General features: G+C 33.7%; 1 protein-coding gene across 1 annotated transcript in view; it reads left to right on the top strand.

Annotated features, from left to right (window-relative positions):
* Positions 1–20,780, top strand: part of URI1 (URI1 prefoldin like chaperone) — a 66,456-nt gene that overhangs the window by 18,508 nt on the left and 27,168 nt on the right. The window contains exon 2 of the mRNA XM_032613963.1: positions 8,570–8,604. Coding sequence (XP_032469854.1) covers positions 8,570–8,604 — 35 coding nt within the window. The remainder of the gene's footprint in view (positions 1–8,569; positions 8,605–20,780) is intronic.

Below are 20,780 nucleotides of genomic sequence, written 5' to 3'. Positions count from 1 at the left end.
CACCGTGGTACCTTAGTACTCTATTTTATGTATATGTTAGCACTAAATATACTATATACTTTTACTAAGCTTTTTTTATTATCCTTTTTTATTGGGGAAATTTTTCCTAGAGATTGCAACATGCATTCATTCATCCCACTTCTTGCATTGTTGCTTCTGTGCATTTTAATTCTGTGTTTAACACTACAATACAGTATTTAATTGTTCTGTGTGATCAATATGATTTATCTGTACCTTTTAAAAAATTACCTGTACAGTTGCTCTTTAGTTCTTTCTGCTTTTCTATTGCTCCAAATACTTCTTGCAGTAGTTCTTTTTTCCCTTCAGCTTTATTGAGACATGATTAACATATATTGTTGTGTAGGCTTCAGGTATACAGTGTGTTGTTTTGATACATTTATATATTGCACAGTGATTACCACCTTAGCTTGTTAGCTAACACCTCTGTCACATCACATAATTACCTGTAGTATTTCTTCCAGTGAAAATCTGCTGGTGCAGAATTCTGTTTCTGTGTGAAAATGTTTTTATTTTTTCTTCATGTTGGAGGATCTATTTGCTCTGTACATGATTATAGATTTTCAGTTATTTTTTTCCAACACTTGAAGATTTTATCCTCTATTCCAGTTTGTGTCATTTTTTTTGTTGAAGTTAGCTCGAGCTCTGACTCTTCTTGTTGCTTCTTTGAAGGTACTGTATCTCTTCCCTGCTCTTTCTCCCTCATGCTGATTATAACATTTTTTCTTCGGTTTTCATCAGTGTAACTATGTTGTGCCTTTATATAATTTTTAAAAGAAATGTCTCTTGCTTGAGATTCTTAGAGCTTCTCAAATCTGTTGGTTAATACCTTTCTCTCATTTTTAGGAAATCATGTCAAGATCTGTTCAGATACCGCTTCTACCACATTCTCTCTTCCCTCTCTTTGTGGATCTTCCGTTATACGGTGTTTCATATGTCTCTTACTGGTCTTTTCTGTATTTTCAATGTTTTCTTTTTAAATCTCTGGGCTTTATTTATGGTATTTTTTTTATCAATGTGTCATCCAGTTCAAAATTCTGACTTTTGTGTTTAATCTCCTGTTAACACTGTTTATTGAGCTCATTTTAGACGTTTCAGTTAAAGATTATCCTTTTGATTCTTTTCTTGTATAGATAACCTCTAGTGAAATGTGCCATCTTTTCATGTATTTCTATTTTCTTGAACATATTAATAATTATATTTTAATGTTTTAGTTTATTAACTCCAGTATGTAGATTGCATATTTATTTGGTTTTGTTTTGTTTTTCTTCTTTTCTTCTTGATGTTTGTTCGTATGGCCCTATTTCTTGGTAACTTGGTTAGTTTTAGTTAAATATTAGAAATGTAAATACTCCTGAAGTATTTACAATAAAATATTAATATTTTTAGTATCTTTAAAATTGTAGATACGCCTGAAGGTGATATCTTTCTCTGGAGAAGTTTCACCCTTTCTTCTGCTAGGTTGATAAAGTAGGAGTTGGATACCTTAATCCAGGCAGGTACTGAATGGAGTGCAGGGTGGGTTTTGTTTTAGTAAGGTATCAGCCACCTTTGATTCCTTCTTTCTTTCATCTGAAAACCTAGTTTGTTCACCACGTTTCTTTTCTTAAAGGCTTCTGAAGTTTTGTTTCATCAGTTCCCCTGAGCTCTGCTTTTCACACTTTCAGTTTAGCTTTTTGGCCTTTTCAGCTTCAGAATTTGGCACATCACAAGAAGAAAACAACCATATGCTTAAGACCGCTCATGTCTCTGATTTTGTTATTACAGCCTTCTCAAGACTACTTTAAATTTCTGCTCAGGAAAAACAGTTCTCAGCCTCTTCCCTGTGCCTAGATTTGTCCAAGAAAAAAGGATCAACTCACTTCTCCACAGTTATCTCCTGAATTTTAGTCCCTCTTGTTCTCATTGCTTTGGCAATTCTTAGATGCCTTTTAAGAGATGATTTTATATTCATCTGGCTTTTCTAGTTTTCAGAGAGATTATTGGTTTGTTATCAGCTTTTTCTCCCTACTTGGAGGTAGAAGTCTGGAATGAGTTAAGCTACATAGCTACTTGCAGTGATTTAGTATTAATTTTGCTATAGTCTCACTGATAGTTGGCAGTGTTACTTTAAAATAAAAATTTATTCCTGTAATTGGTGCAGGGTGGCATTTCAATTTGTTTTGTCACTTGTGAGGATATTTTTTCCCCGTCATTCTGCCGTTATCTTTAATGAATTATTTGTTTTCTTTGAGATCCTCACAGGCATATTCTCATTTCTACGTAGCAAGTTTACTTATGAAGCTTTCTTAATCAGTTACAAACCACAGAAATGAAAGTTTGGGAAATATTTACTATAAGAAGTCAGGAGGAACTAGGGTAGAGTTATTTTATTTGTGCGTGTGTGTTTTGTTTTCTTGTACATTTATGTTGTTACTTCGTAGACCAGCTTTGTTAGATTTAGCTTGTGCAAATCCCTTTGTGGTCACCTTTTTGGGTCCAGTATCTGTAATCACCTCAATCTCTGTCTGGGCCCAGGGTAAACTTGATTGGCCCAATTAGTGTGGATCCTCTGCATTCACACTGGTTGCAGATGGAGAAATGGGGTCCTCTGCCTATTGTAGATGAGAGGAGGGTGGGGTTTTAGGGAGTAAGGTGTGGGAGTGGAGAGGAAATGATTGATATCTCTAGTGAAACAATAGGCAGGCAAACTCAATTCAGGCAGTATGTCACATTCAGAAATACAGGTCACAATCTCCTGTCTGTAATTCAGAAGTCTTAAAAAACTGAAACAAAGTTATTTCTAAGTTTTTTGTCATATTCATTTGTCAATGGAACTAATTTGAGTGAGGCATTTTATTCCACTTTGAACATTCATATATTTCCTTGCAAGTGTTCTGTAAAGTATGATACGTGTAATGTATTACCTTACTAAATTACAAAAAGTTCTAAGTTGAGAAACATTTTTTCCTGAGGTTTTTGGCTAAGTGATTGTAGACCTATACTTCTTTAAAAGGACTTGTTGCACACTTACTGTATGGCGGTGGGTACATTGGTGAATAAAGTAGATCTGGCCCATATCTCATTGCTCTTTCATCCAGTACAATTAGAGTTTCCTGGATATCTAATTCAAATAATACCAGAAACAGAACCCTCCAAACATGTCAGTGGCTTCATTCCTAGAAATATCGCTGGATGTTATATATGTTGTCAGTCTTGACTACTTCCAGTGTGATAATGGAAAAGAATATGAAAAAGAATGTCTGTATATGTATAACTGAATCACTTTGCTGTACAGCAGAAATTAACACAACAGTGTAAATTAACTATACTTCAATAAAATTTTTTAAAAATTACCAGTGTAAGAAAACTGTATATTTATTAGAATACTTGGTATTATGAATAATAAATAATTGAAAAGAGCCCTAACTTGTAGGTAAAACTAACAAGGGAATGAGAAGTACAATACCAAAGCATGTTAAAAGTGGTTCCAATATTTGTGTAAAAAGAAAGACTGTGTTTGACTATAAGAAACGCATTAGAAGCCTGGGTAGGAGAAAACAGGGCTAAATGTAAAAGTAAGGATTAAGATGATTTTGATTCCATCCGATCTACATTTTGGAAAAAAAAACATTTAAGCGTTTTAGCAGTGGCTTATAATTGGAGTTAACTTTTGGTAGTAGAAGGCCCACCTTTGTTATTTTCACTTTTCAGCATATTTAAAAAGTAAATTTGTTTTTATACAGAAACACTCAGTTTATTGTAGTTTATTACTGCTTATTGCTATTTATTTTTTAGGAACCTGTAGTCATTTCCTCCTTTCTTTGCAGAGAGGCTTATTTAAAAGACCTGTAATGTTTTACTAATTTTGTTGAAGTGTACTTCTTATATATTTTGGTAATGACATTTATACATCTATTTGATTAATTGACAATATGTCCTTTAAGAAATTACTTTCAACCATTTAAGATAATAGTGCATGTCCAGTATCTATTGGTTTTAGCCACCACTGATAATTTTTTCCTTTTTGACTCAGCAGCTTTAAAATTATATGATCTGTTTTGAAGACATAATCTAGCAAGAGAAGCAAACCAGTTAAATGTAGACAGCTCGGATTAGTACAATCCTCAGATTGTTAATTCATACCTTAACCTGTACAGGGATAATTTGAAATTGCAATACAGTGAGAAAAGTTTTAGAAGTAAAGTGAAGCATTTTTGAGAGAAGTACATGCAAACTTACCCTTTTAGGCTTTCTATTCTGGTCTAGTTTTAATGTGGCACTGTTCTTACCCTGGAAAACTCCTAGGTTGATGCCCCCTTGTGGTCTGTTACTGGAACAAATAGCACAAATGGAAATAAGTAATGGAGGTCTTAATACATGTTAAGTCATTCATTCCTTTCTTTATAATAATTTTTTTAAAGTGGCTTCTGAGGAAAAACAGCAAAGGAAAATTATTCCTGTATTCTATATAGTTCATTGGTTTTAAAACTTACCAAGTATTTTTTAACTGAATGCACATATATGTTAGCTGGACACTGACCTAAAGAAAAATAGGTTGTTGGGTAGGCTATCATTGTTATCCTGGGCATCTAACTCGATTAGTTAAAAGTGCCTTAAAAATATGATAAGATGTGATAGTAATTATAAGGCTATCCCACTACCCTCTCCCCCAACACACACACACAGACACACACACACACACACACACACACACACACGTGTAAATGGGGTTTGGGAAAACTTGTTGTTTATACTTTGCTTGACCTGAGAGGGTCAGGAGTTGTATGAGGCATTGGAAGGAATAAAGATTTTTGTTAGTGTATTGGTCAGTTAAGCTTATTTGCTTTTCCTGACATTATTGGTAAGGTCTCATTAGTGTGTGAGAGTGGATTTGTGGAGGAAGTGGAGAAGTAGCAGCATCAGTCAGTGTTTTAAGAAAGACTGCAGATATAAACAGCTGCTTTTCCTTTTACCCAGTAAGATTCATGATGGTTGAAAGCAGTCTAATACAGTGAGTATGGGCTTTGAGATTAGATAGACCTGCTTTTTTTCTTTTTTTTTTTTGCGGTACGCGGGCCTCTCACTGTCATGGCCTCTCCCGTTGCAGAGCACAGGCTCCGGACGGGCAAGCCCAGCGGCCATGGCTCATGGGCCCAGCTGCTCCGCGTGGGATCCTCCCGGACCGGGGCAGGAACCCGTGTCCCCTGCATCAGCAGGTGGACTCCCAACCACTGCGCCACCAGGGAAGTCCTAGACATGTTTTTAAAACTGATTTTATCTCTTATCAGTTCTTGGGCAGTTATATAATATTGGGGAAGTTACTCCATCTCTGAACATAGGTTTCTTCTCTTTAGGAAGAGGTTAAGACCCACCTAATTGAACTGTTTCATCATGTGAAGTCTTGGCATTTACCACTGTTATTATTACTTCTTAGGGGAAGGGTAATTTTGAGTTATAAAGAAAGTGTACCATAGGATTTTGATTCTTAGGCCATAGGTAAAGACCCCTAATGGTAGAATGAATGTGTCTTTTAAGTGGTAAATCAGTTCATAGTCGTTTTTCTTTAGTGCAGACTTAGTGTTGTGCTACTGCAGAAGTACATATTTTACTTATAAATTTTTGGCTGTAAGTGTGATTATATTAAAGTATTTACTAGGTCAATCATTTTAATACTTGAAGCCTACTAACCATTTATGTTTGTTTGTTTGTTTTTGTTTTTGTTTTTTTTTGCGGTACGCGGGCCTCTCACTGTTGTGGCCTCTCCCGTTGCGGAGCACAGGCTCCGGACGCGCAGGCTCAGCGGCCATGGCTCACGGGCCCAGCCGCTCCGCGGCATGTGGGATCTTCCCGGACTGGGTCACGAACCCGCATCCCCTGCATCGGCAGGCGGACTCTCAACCACTGCGCCACCAGGGAAGCTCCTAACCATTTATTTTTATAAAAATGATTCAATAAGTTTTTTTGCTTTAGGATTAATAGTTGCATGTTTTGGCAGATTAACTTAAAAAAAATAAACTAGTATTGTTCCTCGATTGCCATCTTATTTTAAAAAAGCTTGTGTGAAGGACAACAAAGTAATGAAATGTTTTTTATTGTTTTGCTTTTAGAACCAGGCTTACTATCTTAGTCACTTTATTTAATAATAATTAATCTGAGTCCATTTCAGAAGAAATAAGGTTATTTGGAGTTATTTAACTTAACAGAAAAAAAAGATTTTAAAACCCAGATAAGTTCAACTTTGAATCATAAGATTTTATCCTTGCCACAAATTTCCTTGGCAGCTAAGCTGTAAAAATTTACTAATTTTTTTCTTTTTGAATAATTTGCCATAAAAAAGAAAACTAGAAAGATATCTCAAATACAAATACAGCTGCTTGGGTTCAAATGTTTGTTGGAATGAGGTGGATATAAATCATGTAAACAAAGATTTAACTGTAGACGTACCATCAGAAGGCTATTGTATGTATTCATACCTGCCTCTTTCATGTTTTCCTTTATTTCTTGGGTTCTCAAAATATCTAGCCTACATTTGGATAATGTCTAACTGAAGACTCTTGTTCCAAACCCTGGATGAAACTAATAAAGACTTTAATGAAGGCAGTACTTGGGTGGTGAAAATTTCTCTTGTAAATTATGAAATGGATTTTTGGTTTTTTATCCGTGAATATCTTGGGGACACTTATTTTAGGAAAGAAAAGGGATGGGGGAAAGATAGCTACAGCAAAGTGGAGAGTTAAATAGTGAGGGGTGATGGCAAGAATACATGCCATTCTACCAGGAACCTGTTTTTTAAACATAAAAAGCATATGTGCCAAATTTACATATTTACTAATTAAAAAGGCTTCCTGGAAACATTAAGTAGACTTATCTTCTATAACCTTTAACATTGTCACTAATGGATATTGCATAGAAAATTTCATCGAAGGTCCTCTAAATAATGTAAATGATTATGAATATGTAACTAGTTAATATGCAGCTACGAAAGGATTATCATGTAGAGGTTAATGAACATTCTGCTCTTATGGTTTGCAGGGCTTTTCTTTTTGTGCTTTTGGCTCACTTCATGCTTGGAAACACATGCATTGGGATTGGAAAGCATCTTGACTGTTTTTGGGTCTCATCTTTTAATAGGGATGTTAAATAGAAACTTTATAAAAAGGATTTCATGAAGATTTTTTTTTTCTTTTCAATTTACATTTAATTCTGTTTGTCTATTTTATAATTACTGCCGAATCAGAAACAGTGAAATGGATTGATGTAGTTTTAGCCTGGCTCTTCCAGATGTAAAGTCAGTACTCTATTGTACATTATCACTGTTATTAAGTGTTGCTGTGTGATTGATACTTACTGAGAGATCTTTATTCTAAAACCGACTTTTTATGCCGAGTTAATGTGTAGTATGGTTGGGTATCTGATTACAGCATGCATTTTGGTACAGAATTGCTGCCTTAGTATTTATTTAAAATGTCCTAAAGGAAGACATTTACGTCAGGAATTAAATGTTATAAAATAGAGGAATTTAGTGACAGGCCAAAAAAAAAAGACTTGTGATTTTTGGGTGAAACATGGAGCTTATATAAGATACAATATTGGTATTTAGAACAGTGAACAAGAGCAGTGTTTCAAACCATGTAATACTGCTGTGTCTTTCATGTGACATTATATTAAGCATATTGGTTTTTATCCCTTAGTTTCTCTGTCTCTAAAATGGTGCTACAGTATTTGAGATTACTGTTTAAAAATTTTTATTAATGGGCAGTTTAAAAACATTAGTAATCTTTGAAAACAGTGCTGTTTTTTTCTTTTTAAATTGCCATTCACGTGTTCTTTTTTTCCTTACTGGTTAGTGTTCTTAATTTGTTTTCTGAGCATTTTAAGAATCTGTTGAAATATCTCCAAGGAAAACAAATAAATAGCTTTTATGTTTAATTTCATTGTTTTAGTATTAGAAGCATAGCTTAAGCTGGCTATGAAGTGCTTAAAATTTTATCATAATTCACTGGGGGGCCAAATTGGCTGTTCAGAGCATCTCTTTATCCCAAGTATTTCTTCTTGAAATGTAGTAGAAAAATATCACTGTACTCATTTTCAGTGCATCAGAATAAAAATTACAGGTGAAAACATTTGGAGATATACTGACAAAATAAAGTACTTTCACTACTGTCTTTTTTTTAACTGATGAAATGTGGATGTTACATTGGTTTCTTGTTATTTATAACATTTGTGTATTCTACAAAATATGTAACATTGAAAACAGGCCTGCAGATTGTACAAAATACTAGTTATCTTATATCATATGTCACCTAATAGTTATGAAGCGGGTTTTGTACCAAAGTATGAATCGGAAAGCTGTAATTTGTTCTGCAGTTATCAGCCTGCGTTAGAGGGGTATGATAAAGTGTGCTGCTTAAAAACTAACATTCACATCTCTGTGCATTTGACAAATAAAAATGTATATTGAGGTGCTTTTAAATCTGTAAAGCCACTGTTGTAGTTTTCTGATAGAATGATTTTGTAGCTTTGTGCATAGCCCTGTTTTTTCATGAGTAGTTATCTGTTTTCATGACAGGTGGTCACTAACTGCCAAGAGAAAATCCAGCATTGGTGAGTGAAAGATGGTTTTATTACATTTCTGAAATACTAATGAGGTCATCTATTTGTATTTAAATAAAGCATACACATTTTTTGTGTCCCATAATTGAATTCTTCTAGTAATCTCCATTTTGAATCCTTTTGATACTAATTTATATTGTCTTTCATCGTTTACTGAATTACATGTTCCCTGATTTCCTGAAGTTGTGTCACCATTTGTGTTTATTCTAATTGCTTTCTTTTTTCCTTTCTTTTCTGGTCTTTTTTTTTTTTTTTTAAAGTTCGAATAGTGTTACTATCATTATGAAGCGGAGACAGAGGAATTTTTGAATCTGACTAATTATAGCTCTATTTGGGGACTATTTTTTATATATGTAATAGAATAATAATTTGAATCAGTTGTTTTAAAATAATGGTGGAAATATGCACAGATACATTTTCCCAAAGTTTGAAAAATCGAATTAAGTGCCTGCATCTCAGAACTTGATTTAGAGACCACACTTTTCTAGAGTACAGAGAGAAAGCAAGCATATCTATTTTAATGTGCTAATCTATAGTTAATGGGACAATGCTTGGTAAATAACACACTTTCCTGTGTCTTGTGAGGAAAATGCTCAATTTAATGGTGAATAAAATCTTATGAGTTGTCATGAGGTATAGCTGTTGATCTTACAGATATCAAATTACAATATATCCATGCTGTGTTTACGAAGATTTTAGTGAGAGAACAACAAGAGCTGTCTTGATTATTGTCTGCAGGGTTATTGCAAAATCATGGTAACTGCCCCTTTAGCGGTGAGATTAAACCTTTGGTTATACACCATCAAGCATATAATATTTTAAATTTATTTTAAGAGGCTTTTTCTTCATGCCTGAGAGATCTCCAAGGAAATAATTTATAGTTAGTGTATATCAAATGTTTTTTGGTTTAAATGCACATAGGCTGCAGGCAGTGGATAAGAGTGAAAATCGGTGCAATCTGTACACATCATTTTATTAAATTCTGACTTTTGGCTTGCAGAAATAATCTAAAACTAAATAATATCCACTTTATAAATAAAAATTCAGGGACTTCATTAATTTTCAATAAATGCAGAGTTGTAGTTGTATCCACTGGTGGTTTAAGTCTGTCAGTATTTCCATAATGGACCATTCACTTTTCATTTTACATTCAGTCCAGGTTAAAACTTGAAATGTGAGTCCTTGGTCAAGGAATTAACTATTTTCCCCCTGCTAATTTGGCCAAAGTGATCCATTTTACAGATAATTCCCAAGGGAAGTTTTATTAATGTGGACTTCATTGGTTTTGGTAAGGAATTCACGAAATTAGTAAAAGGTTGATTTACTCAGAATAGATACTAATTTACACAAATGTGTGACTAACAACTTGCTTCTGGTTTAAGATTATTTCCCTACCAGACTGAGAATTCTTTAAGGCTAAGGGACATGTTTTCATCCTTTTATCCACAGCACCTCCTATTGTGTTTGGCACATTATAGGCACTTAATAAATGTTTGAGTAAGTAAAGACCAAATATTTGCTTAATTTTTTTATAATGTTTTTATAAGTGATATAGCAGTACACAAATCTGATGAGCTTGACAGACAGAAATGCAACATTTACTTCAGGGCAGGTTCACATGACTCAGTCTCAATTTCCAGTTTTTCATAGCTCTCCAAAGTAAAGCAGCTTAGCATATTTACCTTCACATGTCTTAAAGTAATATAGTACCTTATCTATACATTAAACAATTAAAATAATTTTTTCCACTTAGAATTTGCTTTTTCCTCTGAATTATTTTTAATATGGCTCAGGAAGCAGACTTCTATGTTTGTTTTTAATGAGGGTCTGATATTGCTAGAATCCAAATGGCCAGTGAATTCACGGATTTATTATATTAAAAAACTGAAACCAAGTGTCTCCAATTCCTCTGAAAGCCAGGAAATTGCTATTAGGGAGCATTGTGGAATTCTTGTGATGTTTTTATTATCTTAATTCCACAAACAACGATTGAGTTTCTGCCATATGCCAGTATTATGCTGCTGTTTGGAACTGAAAGACCCTGCCACGGAGAAATTCATAGTTGGGCACTAAACAGGGAAATCACAATAATTTTGTGCTATTTGGTTAGAGATAGAAAGCAAGAACAGAGACTGGAGCTATTTTTAAGGGTGTCTCATGCATTGCTTTTAAAAGCATGTTGCTTTTCACTCTTACCTTTGGCATTAGCATAGTCTAAGATACAATTCATGTACCTAAGTTACCCTTCTTTATGAGTATATACCAATATAATGAGGCGCAAAATAACATGTATTTTTAAAAAATGTAGTCTTACGCTAGTGATGTTTATGCTCATTTGTGCAATTTTAAAGGATGCTTTAAGGGATGAGTATGAATATTTTACCTTAAAATTTTTCTTAAGAATGTAGGCCACAAAGTAAAAATATTTGTAGAAATGTAGGAGTAAAAATGGTCTGGGGCAATGGAGTCTAACCCCAGAAATCTCTTCCAGAAAATTAATTTAAATCTCAGAACTTTGGTGATCTAAAGACATTTATAGTATTTGTTTAATTAATAACAGATAAAAAGGAAATGTTTGAGCCTAATAGTTGAGAATTTGTACATCACTTTTAGAGCTAATAGTGGTTTTCAATTTAATGAAGATTTAAGAAAATTTTTAGGTACAACTTTTTTTCCTTATATCCTTTTTACTTAACTCAGGAAATAAGGCATTATAAAATCCACACACTATTTTCTCATTAAAATGTGGATGTACTTCCTAGTGTTTGATCCACTAGGGGCTGATTATTCTGTTTGTAGACTGTTTGTAATTTTTAATCTTTTAAATTCTTCCCTAAAGAACATGGGATTTAGAGCCACAGGCCTACATTTGAATCCTGTCATTTACTAACTTTGTCACCTTGGGTGAATGACTGAGATTTTTAGTTTTCTTTTTGTAAAGTGATGATGATAACTACTTAACTTGAAGGTAAAGTGTTAGACAATGTCTATAGAACATCCACACTGGTACTCAATAAATATCAATAGTAACTCTGAAATCTTTTTTGAAAAGTTTAACTAATTGTCAGGTGAAGAAAGAAGGAAAAACCAAAAAACCCTCCAAAGCTTTGTAAATATTCCTGAATATTTTGTATTCACGCCGTTACCTTCTTATATCATGATGGAGAGATGGCTTCCTGAGTGGTATTGTTAAAGCTTTATATTAATGTTTTTAAATAACTTTTATTATGAAGAATTTCAAACAAAGGGTGACAGAGTTCTGTACTGAACCCACATGTACCCATCACTCAGATTCAATGATTATCAACTCATGATTGCATCTGAACTGTTTGTTTCCTTTTAAAATAGCCTATCCTACCCTCTACCCCCACCTCCATTTTGACATTACTCTGAAGCATTTCATTTCATCTGGAAATATTTCAGTATATATCCTAAAGACATAGAAGATTGCATATTAGCTGTTTAAATTTTAAATTAAAAATTTGAAATTGGGCAGTATATTTATATAGTTCAAACTTTAAGAAGTACAAAAGGGTATAAATGGTATGTAGTTTCCCTCTTAGCCCTGTCTTCCAGTTCTCACTTCTCTTCTTGGTAAATGACTGCTCTTTACCAGTTCCCTGCGAATCTTTTCAGAAATTATTTGCACAAGGGGTGTGTGTATGTATGTGTGTGTGTATGTATGTACGTATATGTATTCATCCACATATTTATATATATTATGCTCCCACTCTTTGATAAAAATGAAATCACACTGTACACTGTACATTTAATACTCTACTTTGGAGATTGTTTTCAGTCATTAATTAACTCCTATTCTTTATGTTCCCATGAACTTCATTGTGTGTCAAATGTCTGATTTTTAGAGTTACCAAATATTTTTTGGTACTTATTTTTTTTAAATAAATAATCGCCACATGACCGAGAGTATGACTTATACAACTCAAAATACATCCTTGCTAAGCTGTTGTATCCATTATTTATTGTTCTTTAATAAAATTACTCCAAAATGTACTGGCTTAAAACAGCAACCATTTACCTATATATGGTTCTTTGGTTGTGCATATTGGACTGAACTTACCTCTGTTGTTTTCTTCTGATCTTGTTTGGGCTCACTCGTGTGGTTGCAGCCTTTTGGTAGCTGGTTGCCCAAAATGGCCTTGCCCACAAGTCTGGTGACTAGTGCTTGGCTGTTAGCTGGGCCTCACTCTCCATGTGCTCTTTTATCTTGCTTACTTTACATGATGCTATAAGGGCAGCAAGAATGGAAGCTGCAAGGCCACATTCTGTTGGTGAGAGGAACTCATAAAACTAGGCCAAATTCAAAAGGTGGGGAAATAGACTCCACATGTTGGTGGGAGGAGTGACAAAAAATTTATGGTCATTTTTAATGCACTATAGATGACTTCTGTTGAACATGCCCCACAGAAAAAAGAAGTCTCATTACTTGTGTTGATTTGTGAGAATTAAATGGAATATGGTATCTGATGCCTGGCACATACAAATCATCTGTATGTTAGGCACTGTTTGTAATCATAAATTATATGCATATGAATTGTGTAAAAAAAAAAGTCTTGTTTCCTGCAAATTATCTTGAGAATTTTAAGTAGTAAAGATATCTATGAAATTACCTGAAGAAAACTTAAATGAAAATATAGAAAAAGCTATTTTATATTGCTCAGATGTTTAATTTTAGAAAGAATAACTTTAAATTTGGATGTAAAAATTCTGAAGAATGTGAATTTTGAGAGGGGGGATTGTAAAGCAAACTTGACATTTTTTATTTTTCAAAGGAAACTGGAAAAAAATAGTATTTTAAGAAAAGTAATTAGTTTCTAGCATAGGTTATAGTCAAAGTATATAGTGAGAAATAACCAAGAGAGCATGCCTAAATAGTTAAAAATCACAGGTGAAGATTTGATGATTTTTCTTTCTCTTTCTTTCTTTCTCTTTCCTTCTTTATTCTTTCTTTCCTTCTTTCTCTTTCTTTCTTTTTTCTTTCTTTCTCTTTCTCCCTTTCTCTCTCTCTTTCCCTCTCTCTCTTTCTCTCACTCTTTCTTTCTCTCTCTCTCCCCCCACCCCCCCACTTTTCTTTCTTTCAGTTCCTCTTTCTAGTTAGTCAATACAAATGGGTGAATATCTATATCTACGCCTGATGTTTTTGAGGGATACCTTGCCCCACAAAAGCACTGAGCAATGCTGTGGTTTTGTAGTGTGTTTCCCATGAATTACCTGAAACAGTGTTTTCTTGACTTGCCTTCATATGCTTATATAAAATTTATTTTTTATGCATACTATATGAAATATCGATCTGCATACCTTTAATACTTTAAAAACATTTATTCATGATGATGAGTTCACTCCTCAATATTAGGTAAGTTTGGCAACCATATTTTTCAGAGTCTTCATTATACTGACCACAGAGTTTTCAGTCACTGTTTTGTACAGGCCCTCTGGGCTTTTTTATTTTTATGTGTCATAAAATCTTCCAATTTTCTGAAGATGTTACATACTTTTATTGGGATTTCTGTTGTTATTTATGAAAATGTCTTTAGGGGCAAGGGCAAGAGGCAGGAATCATACATAAAAACCCCCTTCTCTGTCATTCTTCAGGTTTTTTTTTTCTGGTGTCATGTTTTAGTACATGGGTTGGGATGTTAAGTAAGTTTTGAAATTTTTGTGTATGATGTTTCAAAGCAAATTAAGATAAAAAAAAGATTCAAGTTGAATGTTTTAAGAAGGATTTTTTAAGAAACAAAATCTGTATTAAGTTTAAAATTTTTTATTCTGAATATAAAATGAATACATATTTACTGAAAGGTAGAAATAAAAGAATAAAGATAAACTTACTCATAATTCTGAAGAGAAGCTAATTCTCTCCCTCTCGCTTTTTAAGACATTTTGTTTTATTCCCTTCAGCTTCTTAATTCTTGTTTATGTCAAATTGTGGTCAAATTGTAAATGCTTAGGGTTTTTTTCTTTTCTTTTCTTTTCTCTTCTTTTTCTTTTTTTTTTTTGCGGTACGCGGGCTTCTCACTGCTGTGGCCTCCCTTTGCGGAGCACAGACTCCGGACGCGCAGGCCCAGCGGCCCTGGCTCACGGGCCCAGCCGCTCCGCGGCATGTGGGATCTTCCCGGACCGGGGCACGAACCCATGTCTCCTGCATCAGCAGGCGGGCTCTCAACCACTGCGCCACCAGGGAAGCCCTTCTTTTCTTTTTTAAAAGAGTTAATTATTTTTAAACTGTAATTAGAATTTGTTAACTTCTAGGAGTCCCCTCACCTTTGTATCATGTTTTTGGAAAAACCACACTAGTTTAATACTTAACGCATTTCTGAAAATAAAAGGCAAAATTATATGTTATAGGGGAATTTTTTTCCCCCAAAGAGTTTAAGCTATTGTATATATAAAAAAAAATCCCTAATGACATCTCATCATTTAGAACATAGTCTTTGAATGTATTTCCAGTGTCTGTATATTTTAGTTCACAGTTTCTCACAGTCAGCTTAAGTCCAGTGAGTATTTTGATATATCTGATTGAGGCTACACCTCAGTGTGATTTGGACACCTCATGATTTTTCATCTTTGTCTTAACCGTATTAGTTTTGAAAACTACATTTCTTTGCACTCTGATTTTTTTCGGTTTTCATTCATTTTTATTTATTTATTTTATAAAATGAGAGCAGTATGCAATAAAACTTTCAAGCACAGAGCACTGAGGATGAAGGGTAAATATTGCAGCAACAATGCTTGACTGAGAGGGGTATCATTCAGCGATAATCTAGAGTTCATGCTCTTGTTTTGAGATACAAAAGTCTAAATTCTGATGTACTAAAGACAAAAGAAGTTGTGACTATCAGTGTATGACTAAGGAAAATGTAAGCTGTAAAAAAATTAGGCATGTTTACAATTTAACTTTTTTACTAATTTATTTTGAACTCATGACCAAATTGGTGATAGTTTTCCCATTTTTCTTTTTATTTAAATCAAGCAAGTTATAGATAATTTTGACGATTTTATGTATTTGGTGCGTTCAGAGCCAGGATTGCTATTTTTTTCCTCACGTAAGACCTCTTGAAAGAAACAGTAACCTCAAGGGATCTATTGAAATTTGTGCAAAATACAAGGCCTTTTTCTCAGGGAAAGATCTAGAGTTTTTATCAGTTTTTTATAGGTATCATTGACCATAAAGGGTTATGAACAACAAACAAAAGTTTCCTTTTTTTCTAAAGTATAGAAAACAAGAAATTGAAATGATAAAACTTATAAATTAAGCTTAGATTTAAGTAGAAACTGGCACAAACATTCAAAGCTTAAGTCAATTATAAATTATCACATCTAAAGTCATCTTTTCTTAAAAGTCTCTCCTGATGTGTTACAGAAATATGTATCAGTTGTAGAAAATTTGGAAAATAAAAATTGCCTATAAACTCATCACCTAAAGCTAAGACTTAGGCACTTTGAGGGCATTTCTTTCACACTTAGAGTAATGTGTTTTTATATAACTTTTAAACTTTCTTACTTTGAATTCACATCTCATTCTATTCTCAGAGCAAAAGAATACTGATGAAGAAACAGGTACCAATGATAACTGACAAGTGTGAAGTTACATGTGCATGGTTGTTGGTGGAGGGCACAAATTCCTCTCTCCCACCTTTGCTGTGTAAAGTTTTCTGATAGACTTATAAAATATAAAGAACATGGATTATTTCATCAGCATCTTCTGATATGTTTCCTAGGTATGAGTTGAGAAGAAGGAATATCAGACCATATTGCCTGAATTTTGAATACTATCATTTATCTTGATAGTATTTTATTTTGCCATGACCATTTTTTTAAATGCTGTTGATTTAATACAGATACATTTAAATTGTTAAAAGTGTTCCCCTTCCCATCAGATTGCAGAAGGCACAACAATGTAGATCCGTCTTTCAAGAATGTTTTTATTGCTTAATATAACCTTGATAATTTATGCTGTTTAAGAGGATACTTTAAAAAAATCAGTAATTCCTTTCTTTAGAAACGAGAAGATTTCTCTCTTTACAATGCCCGAATTCAGTATTCCTCTATTTTCTTAATTTTTGAGGTAAAAACCGAGGCATCCATCAAGCCAGTGGATCTTTAACAGAAAAGCATTGCAAAAAAAAAAAGACATGCTATATTTGAGTGATGATCCCTGCAGCATATGGCATAAGGCTTGGTTGCAGAGCAGGCACTCAATAAATGGTGAATTGAAGTGAAACAAAGGTTTCTTGGATGCTTAATGGGACATTCTAGAGTGGGTATGATGGACTGCAAATCATTTTTAAAGAAGATTGTATATTTATTCATATATATTCCAAAATCTTTGGGTTTTATAATTTCTTAAATTAAAAACTTAAAAGCATTAACTCTGCCCCAGATCAGCCCAAATATTAATACTAATGTAAAGCCCTTTTCCCTTTCTCCCTTTAAGCATCTCTTTGTGTTTTCTGCTTTTTTGTTTAGGATATTAGGTAAAGAGAATGATAGAGAAGATTTTTTTAAAAATGGGCTTAATGTCTATTTTCTGCCTATTCCAACTTCATACATTAAAGTGAAAATTAACAAAATTTTATTTCAGTGATTTGTTTTATTTTCCTTTTTTATTATTGAAAGCTGGAAATTGGAGTCTTTAATCACTTGTCTCAAAGAAGGGATGTAGAACTTTTTCTTTTGCTTTACAAAGATTCTCTTTTATCCTTTGCATTTAAGAAGAGGACTAAAAATAAGGAGTTCCTCTCATATTTCTCCCATCTCCTTTTTTAATATTCTATTATGAAAATCTTCAAACATACAGAAAAATTGAAAGAATTAAATAGATGAATCTTTATCACGTATCTATCCATACCTCAACGCTTAATCCATTTTTTTATGATGCATTTGACAGTAAATTGTGGACATCTGCATACTTCACCTATAAGTACTTGAGCATACACATCATTTAACTTACTGTCTCTCATACTTTTTTTTTTTGCTGTACGTGGGCCTCTCACTGTTGTGGCCTCTCCCATTGCGGAGCACAGGCTCCGGTCCCGCAGGCTCAGCGGCCATGGCTCACGGGCCCAGCCGCTCTGCGGCATGTGGGATCTTCCCGGACCAGGGCACGAACCCGTGTCCCCTGCATCGGCAGGCAGACTCTCAACCACTGTGCCACCAGGGAAGCCCTCTCATACTTTTTATAACCTTATGAAAATAAGGTATCTCTCATGAGATCTGTCCTGATCTTCATCCTTAAGGTTAAGGCTCGTTTGTAGTTATGTCCTTTTTTTTGCTGCTGCTTTTTAGTAACAATAGATGCTTCTCAGGAGGCTTTTATGATATTATAGCACATGATTAGCAAGACTCGAAAGAAGATTATAAAAGTTTCTTATATGCCTTATAGCAGTGCTTTAGTTCTTATTTTCTATAAGGAACATTGCATGAGGATATCTGATGCAAATTAAATCTTATTTATTGGATAATTCTTTTAAATTAAGAATTGAAGGCTGAACCTAATCTGTAAGGATCAGATATGGTGAAGCCAAACAAAGAGGTCTATATAGAATAAATAAGTAGGCTTGAGAGGTTTATCCTAACTATATCTGGGTTTTATTTTCTATTTGAAAAAAAATTATTTTAAGCAGTCCCTTCTTTGACTACATATTTTACAGTCTCTAAAAATTTAGTTATATATTTCTCAGTGGTAAAATAGAAAAACATCTATTCAATTTTGGTACAAATAAAGATAGGTACAACCTTCCATAACACATTAGTTCTTAGAGTCATTTTTGTGTTTTCTGTTTTATAGGCTTTGTGATCTTTAATGGGATTATTTAAGCCCTAAGTATGAGAGGGACTATTTGGAGATAACTGTTTGACCAGGCACTTGATGCTGGATATTTCCACTAGTGGGAATTTAAGGGAGAGAGTTCCTCAAGCCATAATTTCTCCCAAAGACACTGCTTGACTCCTACTTGCCTCCCTTCAAAAAGGATTTCTGCATGAGCTGCTTTTTAAATTATCTTCTCCTTTCTTTTTGTATTTTTAGAAAACAATTCAAAATTTAGAAATAGCAACTCCAGTCTTAAACTGTTCTCCAATATGTCCACATTTTTGTTCTAGAGAGAATTATTGATAAGTTTAAAACTGAATTATACGTGCTTTGGAATAATACTGCTATTGATCTCTTATAGTACCTTGATTGAACCTACTGTTCTTTTAATATATAAAAGAGATGTTTTGTTAGAAGTCCCCCCCTTTTCAGGTGTATTTACTGGAATAGTATATATTGAATGCTAACTTGAATACTAGCTGTTTAACAATTGTAGGAACATTTAGACATCTAAGCATTTGTAAAATTACTTATCTAAAACTGCTAGTGTTTGTAGATTTAATATTGAGTTCACTGTGTGTAGGTATTGTGTCACATCAGATCTTTATGGACAGTATCCCATTTATTACTTGCACCAATCCTGTTTCCAAAAGCTTCCTGAATTGTTACATTTAGCTATACTTTTAGCAGTAAGTTGTGCTATTTGTGTCAAATTGAATGAATTTGACAAAGTAGAATTATTTTAGTGGGTAATATAGTCTTTCTTTAAAATTTTAGAATTGGTGTTTTTTTGATACTTCATGGAAAAAGGGTCATTGGATGCTCAATGTAGGTGTTCAGTGCTGGGCAGGGTGTTAGACCGTTTATATTTAGTCCTCTTTGAATCTGTGCAATAGTTAGGCATTATTCCAATTTTACCATTGAAGATACTAAGACTAGGGTTAATTTGTTTATGTTAAGTGATGAATCTGGGATTGACCCTCTGGTCTGACTTCAAAGCCATGTTCTTTCTGGTATATAGCCCTGTTCATGAAGTTTCCTAACATTTTATTCATATAAAAATGTATCCAGAAGGATCATTTTTGCCTTAAACACATTTTATGTTTATTTATAAAAAAGGATTCCAGAAGAAATTCTTTAAAAAGCACTAGAACATTAGAAAATGAAAAGCCTTGCTTGAAAGAATACAGGTCAGAAGACCATGTTAAGGTCATTGCTTATTGCTTACCTCTTCTTGATAGAGCAGATCTAATTTCTCTTAAACGTGTGGTTTTTTCCATTTTCCTTCTGTTTTCTCTTTTGTAAGAGGAAAATGTTGATAAGTGACATTTACTGCAGGAATATTTTAGGATGAATGACAATGTATATGTGAAATTCCTTGATATTTTTAAGACTAAATGGGATGATTTTTATTATGTTACTGTTGCTTTAGGGGAGCTAAGGAGTAAACTGAAACCAATTCCATGGTTTTTATAACACAGCCATTTTTATTATCTGGAGAGTGATTATCTATGCTGCAATTTATTCTAATTTTAATTCGACAATATCTACATGTTCTTTTAAATTACTTGCTGAAATGATGAGTTTTTTGTTTTTGTTATTCTTAAAAATTGAGACCACCACCTGTCTGCTTTAAAAAAATTTCAGTGCTCTGGTTTTGCTTGCAGCCTGCAGCCTAGCAGGCAACCCTTAGGAAACCTCATATCCAGAGAAGGTTTGAAAAGAGGTATCTCATTGTAGGGCTGTTCAGTTCCAGCAGGTGTGAGAACTGAGTAGGGTTCACAGTGTGGAAACATATGACCATTTCTGCTCTTACAGAATTACATCCTTTAATGGTTTGAAATTACTTTATTTAGGTAGTTCTGTTTAGATAAAACATGGAACAGACACCAAGGCCCAATCGAAATGCTTTTTATATTACCTCTACCTAATTTCTTTTAGCCCCTGATTGATTGTCTCTCACCTTAATAACATTAGTATGAATAACTGAAGGGTTGATGACTCTACCACATTTTTCAACCTAAAGTTTTCCAAGGAGAACTGAAGCATCTGATCCTATTTTGTGTTCGTGATTTCTATTCCAAAAACAGTGTTTGTTCACTCAAAAGCTTTTATCAACTCTTCTTCCTTCATCTTGAGCCCGTGTCCCTCCAAACTCACTGTCTCCCTTAATTTCCAAATCTTGTTTAATTCAGATGATCCTCTACCATAGGAAACACTAATTTTCAAGATGTGTGTGTCCTACATCTAAAAGCTAATGTCCCTGAGAGTCTTAATATTTTGATAAATGTATGGTGGAATAATGCTGTTGCTAAATTTTGTAAAAACACGATTT

The sequence above is a fragment of the Phocoena sinus genome, chromosome 19 (assembly GCF_008692025.1).
Source record: "Phocoena sinus isolate mPhoSin1 chromosome 19, mPhoSin1.pri, whole genome shotgun sequence".
Classification (NCBI taxonomy): domain Eukaryota; kingdom Metazoa; phylum Chordata; class Mammalia; order Artiodactyla; family Phocoenidae; genus Phocoena; species Phocoena sinus.
The sequence above is the reverse complement of the archived record's forward strand: the minus strand, read 5'-3'. Positions and strand labels throughout refer to the sequence as shown.